The 13,076-nt window shown below is 46.4% G+C and overlaps 1 protein-coding gene across 1 annotated transcript in view; it reads left to right on the top strand.

Moving 5' to 3' along the window:
- Positions 1-13,076, top strand: part of MAPKAP1 (mitogen-activated protein kinase associated protein 1) — a 55,327-nt gene that overhangs the window by 34,671 nt on the left and 7,580 nt on the right. Inside the window, exons 5-6 of the mRNA XM_010143390.1 lie at positions 3,170-3,310; positions 8,391-8,528. Of these exons, the coding sequence (XP_010141692.1) occupies positions 3,170-3,310; positions 8,391-8,528 (279 nt within the window). The remainder of the gene's footprint in view (positions 1-3,169; positions 3,311-8,390; positions 8,529-13,076) is intronic.

The raw sequence follows: 13,076 nt of genomic DNA, 5'->3' as shown, positions 1-13,076 counted from the left end.
TGAGTCGCGGTGGCGTTCTGTGATGGAGTTTGTTTCTGGAGCAGGAATCTGTTCCTCCCAGGACAGAGGTCTCTCTGCCAGCAGAGCCATATTGCTGGTTCGACTCTCAGGCTAAATAATAGACCTGGAGCATCCACTTTACTTGATTGTCTTCCCAAGCAGAAGCTCTTACATTCAAAAGCCACGCTGTGATCGCCATTACAAATACCCTGACAGGCCTGTAAATATTTGACAGGTTTATTCACAGCTGCTTGCATGTGGAAAATATTTTTATGGTTTTTCCCCCAATCAGCTGGTGGAGATGGCTCTCCCCTCTGCTGCAGCACGCCGGCAGTCTCGCAGACATCCTCGCAGAGCTGCGGGGTGGGAGCAATATGCCAAGTTCTGCAGTCAGGTTTTTCCCTGCAGGGCATTTCTCTCTGTTGTTACTGATATTACTGCTATTACCCGCTGCACCCTCAGGGGTCCGTGTGTCTTGCCATCTTTAGACAGATGATCTGTTTTGATGGTGGAGTTCCTGGCTGCTCTCCCAAGAGCAGCAACTGTAGAAATTCTGTAAACCTGAATCCATTCACAAAGCTTCATAAAACAAAGTCGGTGGAGGTGGCGGGTACAGGGAGGATGGGAACAGCTTCCAGAGCAGGGTCCCACTGCTCAGCTGCTCCAGCTGCGGCAGCTCCTGCTCCTGCAGCTTAAGACACTGACAAGGGGTGCACAATTTTGGTGACAGTGACAGTTTTTCCCCTGAATATGATCTGGTGGGCTGCTACTTTTCTTTCCCATACTTTTAATTTGGGTGTATGAAACCTGAAGAGACTCGGCTTTGTAAGGGCGGTGTCAGGTCGACAGGCAGTGTCCCCACTTTGCTGGTAATTCGGTGCAGTTGGGGCGGTTCAAGGCCAGGCAGGGAGGCTGGCAACATGATGGCAGCCGTACCTGCAGCGGGCTGGGCGAGTCATGGTCTCCTGAAGTGTTTTAAGAACATTTTGCTGAAAGGAGATGGGGGGACAAGGTCAAACGTTGTCGTGCATTGTGTTATTTCTGGGTTTGTTATCACTACCAATTCAGGCTGGCAGTGGGTGCTTGCACTTCTTTACATCTAACGCTGTGCTCAGACCAGGGCCGAACGGGCATTCTACTGGTTTCCATCGACGGGAGCGGGTCCCAGTTTGCTCTTGGCTGCGGGGCAGCAGTGCCATTGCCATCCTCCTGCTTTGCTTTCAGGCACCGCCGTGCCACGGCATTTCAAGATGCTTTGAGTGCACCAAAAGTTTGACATATCTCGGTGTATCTTTGAAGTACTGCAGCATGAGGGTTTGACATGATACATTATGATAATCCATAGTATAGAGACATTAACACAGGGGTCTTTGACAAAATACATGGTAATGTCTCTGAAGGAGCCATTACAATTTATCTTGTCATTCTGGAGCATAGAGTGGTTGCAACGTTGAGATGGCTCTGCATAAATTCGCGTGTAGACTGTTTCATTTGATTTTTGGAATTTTTTCGAGTCCAATGGCACAGCCCAATTTGTAGGTTAACCCTTTACCATCCCCTTCCCCAGAGGAATGTCCCCAGGCGGGTGTCGGGAGGCTGTGGTGCGAGCGGCACCAGAGCAGACATCACCCGCTCTCCTGCGGGCAGAGCAGAAAGCTTGGTGACTAGCGGCTGTGAAACGTGGATCTCCTGCTTTATGCTCTCACCACGTATTTTGACTCATTTAACAGAAATGCTCACCTTACCTTGGTACAGACAGGAAGGGCGGCTATTGTAAGCAGCGACGTTTGTTACAGAATTAGCAGATAGCGAAGGGAGCGCTTACAGCTGCAGGGAAAAGGCTGCGTGCTCGGGCGGGCATTCTCTTCTCTCTCTGCTTTGTCCTGCTTATGGCCACCACCTCGAGCTGAAGCAAGTGGCACCTACTTCTGCAACTCTAAATGACCCTCTTAAAAGGGAGCTTCTGCATCAGCAGTGAGGCGAGTGCCAGGGCTTTCCTACCCGGGAGCCGTAGCAAACCATCCCCTTGTCATCAGGGTCCAAACAGGGGAACTCGCCGTAGCTCCCCTGTGAGCTGAGGGCCCCAAGCAGGATGGGAATGAACGTCCCAGAGGCAGAGATCAGGGAGGGAACTGTCAGTGCTGAGGCTGCTCCAACCGTGCAAGTCTCAAACAAAATTAATACAAAAAAGTCTGACACATTCCTAGGCTGCTTCTCTGGATCTTTAAGACCTGCACTAAGATTCTATCATCTCATCTTCCCATTATTAAAATTTCAGCAAAGTATAAAGTTTTCATTAATCTCCTGCAGCAAATTTAGTCCTGTGAACTGGCAGTTGATTCAGCTTTTAGGATTACATTAGCTGGGATATTAAACAAAACGTGTCATTGTTCGGTATCTTCTCTAAGAAGCTAAATCAGTTTTCAAACATATTTATACCACTTTATCTAACAGCATCTGAATGATCATTTAGAGCTGAGATGCTTTATTAGCAGCTGGCATCGAAATTAGTCTGTGCAAAATTATATATCGCATTATAGTAATGTTTAAATTGGTGTTAATCCAACGTCATAAAATGTAAAAAAAATCTTTAAAGTGCGTTATATTTTTTCAGTAATTGGCATTTTGGCTTAATGAGATGTTACCTTTTATAAAGCCAGTACCTGCAGTAGTAATGAGAATACTAATCAGTAAATAGGGCGCAGCTTCGGTGCTGCAGGGCCGGGATCAGAGTGCCTGAGGTGTCGCCCGCACTGCAGCAGGGTGCCAGTGTCACAGACCGCGTGGGGGGCTGCCGAAACACGGGAGAACTGTGCTCGTGCCCCTGAAAGCACCGCCCTGGCAGGGTGACAGGCCGTGGGCATCCTGGTGGGATTCCACCAGACCCCGGGATGTCTGCGCTCCAGGCGGGTCTCATGGGACATGAGAACCTGCCGCTGGGACGTTGAGCTGCTCTTTGTGTGGGGCGCAAATCGTAATGTCCTTAATGAATGAGGGGTTTTGTCCATGGATGGAGGATTTTGTCTGTCCCTCCTCGCAGAGACATGGACTGGGGCATTTTGTTCTGTCCTAAAAAGGCAGCTGCAGACACCCCAGCCATACCTACGTGCCGGCTGAATCGTGTGCCCTGTATTAAACCTCTGTTCATTGTTGTTGCCTTGTTTTGCAGGTTCAAGAGGAGAAGAGGTCTCGGAGGAGGACCCTCAGATCGATATCGCTACCGTTCAGGACATGCTCAGTAGCCACCATTACAAGTCCTTCAAAGTCAGCATGATCCATAGGCTTCGATTCACCACTGATGTTCAGTTAGGTAAATCAATCTGTGCTGTAACACTTAGGAAAATGGAACGGTTCAAACCTTTGCCCGTCTCTAATGGCCAACTGTCCGTCTCAGACGTTTTTAAAGCAGTCATTATCGTGCTGGTCTGCTTTATTGTGGAGCACATCGCTTGAAAGTGTTGCTAGCATTTCAGCAGTTAAAAAAAATCGCTTTCAGTTGAAAATACTTGGGTACTTTTATTAGCCACAATCAGCTAGCACATGTTTCTTCTGAAAGAAGGCCATTATTGAATGACCTCGTCTCTTTTTTCTAATCTAGGCTTCCTAATGGAAAGCTTCTTGCCAACTGTTTTGTTATTTTTAAATGAGGCTATGCAAAATTAGGAATGATTAGGTTTTTCCTTTTCTGAGACTGAAAGATTTTAATGACCAAATGAAAATTAGAGGTGGAACAAAATAAAAGTAGCATTCTCTAAAGGTTTTATATTGTCCTTATTAGCTTTCTGAGTGCTTTTGAAAACCCGAAGGCCAAGGGATGACAGAATCTTGAATTATAAAAGCCCCATTACTGTTTAAAAATGATTGAATGGCTTTTTATCTTTGTGTTTAAATTGTGAAAATTTGATTAATGATGCATTGGTAGGTGACCTGTGACACTCCTGCAAATACCTTCCATAAAGAAATGATTCAGCAGTAAAATATTAAGTGCTGTGATGTTTACAAAATACATGTACTCTGTAGAATTCAGAACAATTGTTAAATTTAAGCTACACAGGTCCCTGTGTGATTGTCACTATGGTCTCTCCATTATTCCATCCTTAAGCACGTGTAAGTGTGTGTGTGTCTCCCAGATTTTTACAGAAGAGGCTTTCTTAGTTTATTCCGACCTGTCTTGTTAAGGAAGGATTTATATGCTGGTGCTGAAGCAGGACAGCGCTGGGCATGTTTTCTGCTCTTGAGCAAACTATCTGGGTGTGATAGTTTGCTTCCAGTGAAGTTCGAGTCACTGTATCTGGAAAGTGTCAGAAATGAGAGCTTGAAAAGGTCATGACAGATCACTAAAGATAAATGGTTAAGGGAGAAAGCTGTTAAACGAAACAAATGGCTTAACTTGTGCAGCAGCGGCAGAGCTGACCCTGTCCAGTAGTGTAAGGACCATAAAATTTCCCTTTTAGAACAATCTGTGAACTTGTATATTTTTGATGGCAGTACGCTGACAACGTGAGTTTTATAATCTAATTATTTTTTAAACATCTAAGAAAACTCCGGTGGAGTATCCAAAGTTTGGGCAAATATACAGCATCCAAACCGTTCCATAAAGTCAAAAGAAGTGCATGGTGCTGGGGCTTCTCCACTTTTTTTCCAAAGCTGTTAGAAGAGTAATGCTGGAGGAGTAGGCACTGAGGTGCAGTTTGGAACAGGGCTGCCGAGTGCCAATGTGTCCATCTTCTGCAAGTGACAGACTGCTCCGTACAATCCGAAATGTAGAAAACGATGTCTAACGGTTTACCATCACTCACCAGTAACGGTGGTTTGGGAGCTCTTCGGTGTCACTTTAACTAAGGCTGGTTGCAACGACTTTTCTCGGCAGCGTTTGTATGTTATCACTTTCATGGAGCAGCCAGAGCAGAGCAACCGTTTTTCTAGAGGACACCGAAAATCCCCAGTCGTTTTCTTGCTCCTTATTGGCAGTACCGACGGTGTTGGTGGCTGTGCGGGAGCGCATCAGCTGCCAGGCTGGCTGAACTGCGGCGCAGCAGATGCGCTGAGAATAGCCGTGTGGTCGGGGGGCAAGCCCCAGTTCCTTGGGCTTCACACGGAGGGAGGTTTACGTGTGACAGAGCCCAGAAGTGTGGAGAAAACCCGCAGCGTGGCTCATCTCCACACCCTGCAGTTTCCTCCAGCGGTGTAAGGCACAGGCAGGTCCCTGGGCTGAACGGGCTCTGTGCTGGCTTCTGTTGCAGCTGGGTAGAACAGGTAGCAGCAGCGTGCGCCGTGCTCGTGAACTGCTGTTTGCATAGTGGTACTTTTGGAAACGTTTCAGCTGTTTTGGGGCCTGATGATTGAATTCGAGGCAAGGTCTACTGAAAATGCTGGAGTTAGCTCGATCTTCTGTACGTTGTGCACAGTGCTTTAGTAAAAAGCGATAAGCCGGTGACCGTGGGAGGAGCGATCACCTTTTGACCGGTGGGTTTATTACAGTGGAAAGCTTCAGCCGGAGCAGGTTACGGTCTGGGGGTTTATGTTTTAGCTCATAGCACAGTGTAATGCACGTACAATGGTGCTCTCAGCATTTTTACAAAGGTTCCATCGTGTTGCGAAGGAACGAGACACATTCGCTTGTGTATCACATAGCAAAACTAAAAGAAGCCCGTTGTCTTGGAAAATTACTGCTGGCAAGTGTTTCTGAAGAGGGGGGCCAGTTTCAGGCCCCACAAAGGAAGCAAGAGCAGAACAGTGTTACTGGACTAGCACATGCACGGCATTTCTTTTGATAAAAAGAATGAATTAAAAAAATAGTGGAAGCAGCATTTTTACTTGGTTTTTGACTATGACTAATTTGTGCCGCCATACAGAGACTGCACATACATAATACTGGTTTGATTTTAGGTTTCAACACATACAGATTGCGAGAACAATAACACAAAAAAGACAACATTCTTTGTCAATGTGCTCTTTGGATGTGTGTGAGCTTAAGGCAGTGATGTCGAGATACAGAAATAATGGATGAAGTATACAGCAACAATTTGCAGATAAAAATAATAGAAGTTAAAGTGTATTTTACATGATAAAAAAAAGATGAAAGAGGAGGAAGTCTGTTGCATCAGAGATGGTTACAAAATCCATGCTTGGTGAAGTAGCCTCTGCTGAAAAGATTGATGCAATGGGGAGTGACCTTGGCTTGGAGCAGGAGCTGGTGATGTATGTATGAGCATCTCTCTGCTAAATGGACCCAGATTTGTAGCACTAATATACATGGAAGCCCAGAACCAAACTCGGGATGGCAATAAATCAACAGCCACTTTGGGTGTCATTTCTGGTTTATATTCCACTATTGTTCTATCACTTTAATTCATGTCACTATCATCTGTTCATCTGGAACAGTTTTATATAATTTTCCAGTGGAGTTACCTGACAAATCCTATCAAATTAACAAGGTGCGTTAACAATATTGACTGACTGTGAATTCTGAAGTTGCAGGCCCATACAGTGAAAAATTTTTAAGGGTATTTTCAGGGGTGACACTTTGAGAGGAAGGCATGGGGAACAACCCTCGCACACAAAGAATTTGCACCTTTATTTTTAGAACTTGCCTTGACTTTTTTCAGTGAGAAAAAAAAGAACTTGTACCACCAACTTTGCGTATTTTCCTTACGGTGGAGAAAAGCCCATTTTGAACAGTTAACCATTGCAGTGAAGTAACAGCACGGGTTCTAAATAATCTGTCCAAAATTAGATTGCCAAACAACATGGGCTCCAGATAGAGCATCAGCCTGCTCAAAATACCCAGTTCTAGCAGTTCGTGTGTTAACTGGGCTCTTGATGCAACGCTTAATTGAAATGTGATCTCTCTGATGTGACGTGTCTCTAATGACAAAGCGCATTCCTGGATTAATAGAGGGGGGCGGGGGTTGGTGGCATCGGGACAACCCATCGCAGCAGCCAGGGCTAAACTGAGGTGACCTTGGAGGGGTGGACAGGGCTGCAGCAGGAAGCGCGCCGGCAGGGTCTGCCCCTTGCTCCTCCGTCTGCCTTGGTTTGTGAGCAGCATGAAATACAAACCAATATGGTTTGCAAATTCTGCAGCTCTGTCCAGCCTTTAAGAAGTTCCGCGTTCATTTTGGAGGGCTTGGGAGAGGCGTTATGTGTGGGGCATCTCACTGTGAATTTGTCACGTCTCTGAAAAGTTTTTTCAGCAGCTCCATCAGGTTTTCTTGTGCTTCAGATGAGCAAGCGTAATGTATTTGAAAGCATCTTAGCCAAAGCCCTCAAGAGGGAAGAGGGTTCTCTCTGCGGTTTTCGCAGAGATGCAGAAGAGAAATGACGTTTAAGTGCTTCTTTCCTGTATTGCTTCCTTTTGTCACTTCCTCATGAGCTTCACCTAGAACTCATGGAGGAGGAAGTGTAATTCTTTTTAAGGCTACACACATCTTGATGTGAAAAGCACACTGGGAAGTCTGTTCAGTCACGTCAACAGCTACTGAACAGCGAGCTTCTGTCCATCCGTGCAGCGTAGCAGGGCTTTTGCTTCGCACCGCAGTGAGAAAGACCACTATAAACCACAGCGAGCGTCCCGGGCCGGTCCCAGCGCTGGTGGCCCTCAGCCTGCCCCGGCAGCGTCCCGCTGGAAGGGCTGCATGGCTTCGGCAGTAAGGGCTGGAGGGACGAGAGAGGCATGTTCTGCGCTTGCTCTCACAGGGTGTGCCATGGGGTTGGCGCGTGGCCGCCCGCCGTATCCTGGTCAGGCAGCGGCAGCGAGGAGCCGGCCATCTGGGGAAGCCCATGTTGGGAAGCAGGGCTGGGTGCCCGTGCCAGGAGCTACACAAATCCTCAGCTTGCTTTCAGCGCAGCCTAATTAGAGCTGGCTTTAAAATGCCAGCAGTGTGAAAACGCGCAGGATCCCCGGGACTGGATGTCTTTGTTTGCAAGGATCTGGGTAACACAAAGAGCGTGTCTGTGGTGCTGCGGATGGGTGTTGTCCTCTCCCAGAGACGATGTCGTGTGTGTGCTGTGCCGGAGCTAGACCAGGGACGAGGTGTGATAGTGTCTGTGACATACAATAGTGGGGATTGAAAAACTAGCAGTATCTTTTTATAAATCTTGCAGCTCGTGTAGCTGCTGCTTCCAGAATAGCTCTGTACGTGTTGGGAAGAATTTTTTTCTGTGATATTTCTTTCTTGTTGGTATGCTTATGCAGGGGAATAAAATGCAGATTGTCAATGCAGTTTGATAACCATTTGCTTTTGGTTTCAAAAGCTCCTGTGTTTTCAGAAAGCCCAAAAGGGCAATATTCCTTCATCCCATTTAAGATTTATAAAGTGTGTCAAACGGCTGATATGAAATTGGTTAAACAGATCACTATTGTGGCTCTCTATTCTTTCTCATCTCAGGTATTTCTGGAGACAAGGTAGAGATAGACCCTGTTACTAATCAGAAGGCCAGCACTAAGTTTTGGATTAAGCAGAAACCCATTTCAATCGATTCCGAACTCCTCTGTGCCTGTGACCTTGCGGAAGAAAAAAGCCCAAGTGAGTAGTCCTTTTTATTTATGTCCTCTCTCCTCTCCCTCCCTGTATGTGCTAGATGTCCAAAGAATTATTGCTGCCATGTCCTTTTCTTTCTATAGGTGTATTTTATTCATTATAGGATGTTTTTAATCTGACTCGATTCTGTTATAGAGAACACATAAACAGATACACATTTCATGAGTGACCTTTTAATGCTCCTTACAGCTAATGGCATCATTAAGAGTGTTTTTTGCCCACTATCAGTAGCTGCTGACAGTGTCACACCAAGGAAACACTGGCTTTGCCTCGTTGGTCTCTAGCCCCATAGCATGGTAGTCAAATGTATGGTTCAACGTAATTTCAATTTTTTTGAACTTTTTAACATCCAGGCTCGTTTTAAACAATTTCTTGGGTGTAATTGAGGACCTCAGATATACGGTAAGTATCAGCGCAGTCTAAATTTGCATCAGCCGTGCCTGCAGGGTCACCAGGATTATGGCGTGCCACTCTGAGAGCTCAGTTTCAGGGGAGCAGTGACCGTGCAGTGCTGGCTAAGCTGGCTGGAGGATGGGTTGGGCGCCCCAGCTCAGCCAGTCTTCGACAAAAGGTCAGAGCGAAAGCCCGGTGCTTTTGCTTGTTGTATCAGTGGAGGAATGAGTGTCTGTATCTGTAAAATCTGTTCTAAAAAGCACAGGATGGGCCCCGGGGGAGTCGGGCAATGTCTCCCAGTGGTCCCAAAATGTAAGTACCTACTATCAAAAGTAACTGCGGTTCAAAAGCTCAGATGGCTTTTATTGCACTTGTGCTTTGGCAGGGTAGGGATGCTAAGTATGAAGTACTTACCCGCAAGGTGACAGAGAGGGAGAAATATGTGATACATATTTACAGAGGTAATGATCTGTTGAATTCTCTTGGAAGAGTAAATTTATGGCTGCCACAGATTTTATCAGCAATTATTGAACTATATCGTGCTCCCCTTCATTACCCCTTTCTACTTCCAGGCTCTTAGTCCAGTCATCGTCTTCCTTTTCTGTCTCTCCAGCAAGATTTCATGGTCCTTGGGAAGGCTTGATCCCAAGGAGAGACTTCCCTAGCGGCCAGGCAGTTCAAACGTGTAACGGTTGTCTTTACAGGTCAAGGTGCAGTTCTGCACTTGTAAATACACTAACACCTCTGGATGTGTAGCTGCATTTCATTTTGAATGTAGACACTTGTAGTGGTAAAATTGTGCCCACAAAATGGGGCTCTATCTGAAAAGCCAGCCTCGAAACCTGAGGTCAGCGATGGTCCGAGACCTTCGGGCTGTCCCTGAGCACCCCCAGAGCTGCACCCTGCAGGGGATGGTGCTCCTCGGCCTCAGAGGCAGCATCTGCTGCTGGAGGCAATTATGTTTATACCCAAATCCTGCCAACGCAGGGAGAAATAGGGGACAGAATTTCAACACCCAAAGACTCCAACACGGAAGGGCGGTACCTTCACACGGAGACCGTTGAACGAAGAATCGTGGTTATTTTGGAGAGGATGCTGACAGGTTACAGCAAATGCAGCCTTTATGATACTCGGGAGGTTTATTTGCCCATTTTCACATAGCTGTCGTAAACTTTTCCTGTTAAATAAGTGTTTGGCACAGTTCCAGAAGGAGAAAGTAATTCCTCTGGAAATCTGCTGACCTCTCCCCAAGTCACTAAACATGTTCCAAAAGTCATCATTTTAAGCCAGTAGAAGAGACTTGTAGTGTGACACCTCGGAATGATACATCTTGGGGAACTCTCAACAGTGGATCAGTATCTCTTGAATTTTAAGTGGAAAAAAGTTATTTTAGTAGCATAAAGGAATGAAACTCACTGTATTTCACAAGTTTTGTCTGTGATTTTTATCAGCGTAGTGATGTATGTTTGTAGCAGTTTACATCAAAAATTATTCTTGGGTCTTCCTTGAATGAATTATTGCAAAGAAAGGCAGGCTGATAGATAAGGCCTTTGTGTTCTGCCGTATATTTTGTTTTCATGTTTTTATCTCTTGTAACACAAACACGCTTCATCTCGTCTTTCCGAAGTGTTCTGCACGTGTGGCAGCGCTCGGACCCTTACAGCGAGGGAAGGTTCCTGCCTGCCTGGAGACTGGCAGCTGGGGCTGTCCTAAAGCTGGCTGCTGCTTCGCCTGGCTGGCGCTGGAGAGAGGGGAAGGGTTTGCAGGAGCGTCCAAACAGACCTTACTGTTCGGTAAGGGCTGTTGGGAGTGGAGTCTGGACGCTGTGATCGGTGTAGCTGGAGGTTTCTGCAGCAATCGTTCCTCTGAACGTGGTCATTAACACAGTTTAATACGCAATTAGCTCTGACTTTCTGCAGATTAAAGAGATCCCAGAGTTTTTGCTGGTGCTTTTCTGCAGAAAGGTAAAAAGAAGAATTGTGTATCCATGTAGTGGAAAGCCTCATGCTTATTTTCCGTTAGTTTTCTCTGAAAAGGCAGGTTGGTGCAGCGAAGATTTAGTAGCACTTGTGTGAGTGTTAAAGGACTCGACGGCTGCCGAGACGACGTGCCGTGAATATTTACAGACAGACTCGGTGTTGTTCCGACAGGACTGAGCCCTTCCTGGGCTGGGAGTTCACAGGACTTGGAGCTGCATTCGGAGAAAACAGAAAGCTCTGGCATCTAATTGCCATTAGTGGGGGTATTGCAGGCAGGAATGGCTGATGATTTTTGTTTGCCCTTGTAGTAGGCCTGGGTCAGCATTTGAATTTTTATTTGTAAATTAAATCAGACTCCCTGAATTTAGTCAGAGGAAAGAGGTAATGGCCCTGCTGGCTCGATCAAATGCCATTAGAACCTGAAAACACTGTGTATAAACGGCTTGTTTAAATCAGGTTCGGTCTGATTATCACGAGACATTCTGAATGTTGTGAGTCTTGAAAGGAAGCATCCTATCACTGAGAAATAAGATTTAAGCCTTAATAAAGTAGTTGTCATTTTTATAGCTGAAAAGAGCTTTGTATCTCAATTAAGTGTACATAATACAAAGTCTTAAGGAAGCAACATAATACGTTTAATGCAATTATTTCCCTTTGCAATAGTGTAATTTAAAGGAAATCTGATTCTGTTAATGTCTCTTACATTACTTGGACAAGGGAGAAACTTCAGTGTCACTGACCGGTGCCTTTTTACAGAGAGCCCTGTGGACCAGGCGCGGCTGTGATGGATGCGTTGTGGCCATCCCTCCCGAGGGCCGGGCTGCCGCAGCGCCTGCACCGCGGGCACGCTGGGGCGGGGAGCAGACCTCGGGGCTGGCCCTTCGGTGGCACCGGGGCTAATCAGCTTCAAAATACGCGGGGTTCTTCTGGTCATGTGCATTTTCAGGTAGCTGCAGAAACGGGATTTATTTGATAATTTACCTGGAACACTAAAGAAACATTCTCTGTGATCCTCATTCGGCTTTTTTATTGTTTCAATAAAGCAGATACATCTCAGTTGCTAGGTCAAAATATCCTCAATATTAAGGTAGTCTAAACAAAGGTGTTCTGTAGGTCACGGAGTACGTCGGTGACTTCGGTTTGTAATTTAATTGCCTGCTTTGCACCCTGCAGCTTAAGATTTCCTTTAAATTCTTGTTCCATTGTTGCACTGGGGCTTAACAGAGTGTTAACCTGGTAATAGGCACAGGGCCTCCCCATTATATGTCTCGCTATCGAGCGGTTCTGCATGACTAGTTAAAAAAGATGGCAAGAAGATTAATGAAAGGCGCCCAGTCCAGAAGGGGGGCAGGTACCTTTGCGAGACTTCTAGCAAGGAGATATTAGAGCTGAACCAGAGCTTGGCTTTTTCTTTATCCTGTGACCTTTGAACCTGCCTTACTGTCGAGAGCTGCCAGCGGAGCCGACGTTTTGATTGATGTTGCTACACGAGTCAGTCTTTCCCATTGAATTCCACATCTGCACGAAAATAGCTTTTCCAGCAGTATTCACACTGGCCGTAAGTGATAGCCAAAGTGATGCCTGAAATGCTTTTATGTAGTTTTCATTCAAAGCTAAAGGTATTTGATGTTTTAATTCCGTATCCAGTTCTTCCAGATTATGCATGTTGGGTAATACTAATTTAATGGATTCCTTATTGGGTTGTGAAAGGACTAAAACCACACAGAAAGCGTTGGGAACACGAGGGTTCCTGCTGCTCGGGGAGCTCAAATAGAGATGTTGCGCGTTTGCGCCGAGCCCTGCAGCGGAGCCGGAGCAGAGCGGCAGCAGTTCTCTGCGTGCTCTGCAAACGGTGCACAGCATATTGCGGGTCAGCTCCTAACATTGGTGCTCCCGCCGTCAGTAACGCGGCCTGTGGAATAGCAGAAGACTCGCACTTGATAGGAGACTAATTGCAGAGTCTGATCAGAAGGTTAAAAATAGCCTCAGCAGAGAGAAATGTTCCCCAACTTCAGGCTTGGGGTGAAAGGAATCTTAAAGCGTGTGGCAGAAGCAGCGAGCGGGGGCGTGTGTGGCCGTGCTGTCGGCAGCGCAGGCAGGTGCCGCGGAGGGGAGGCGGTGAAGGCACAGATGGCACTGGGCTTTGTGGCATTCCCCGATT

The sequence above is a fragment of the Buceros rhinoceros genome, unplaced genomic scaffold, assembly GCF_000710305.1.
Source record: "Buceros rhinoceros silvestris isolate BGI_N320 unplaced genomic scaffold, ASM71030v1 scaffold21769, whole genome shotgun sequence".
NCBI classification, from domain to species: Eukaryota; Metazoa; Chordata; class Aves; order Bucerotiformes; family Bucerotidae; genus Buceros; species Buceros rhinoceros.
Note: the sequence above shows the minus strand (reverse complement) of the source record. Positions and strands in the feature narration are given on the sequence as shown.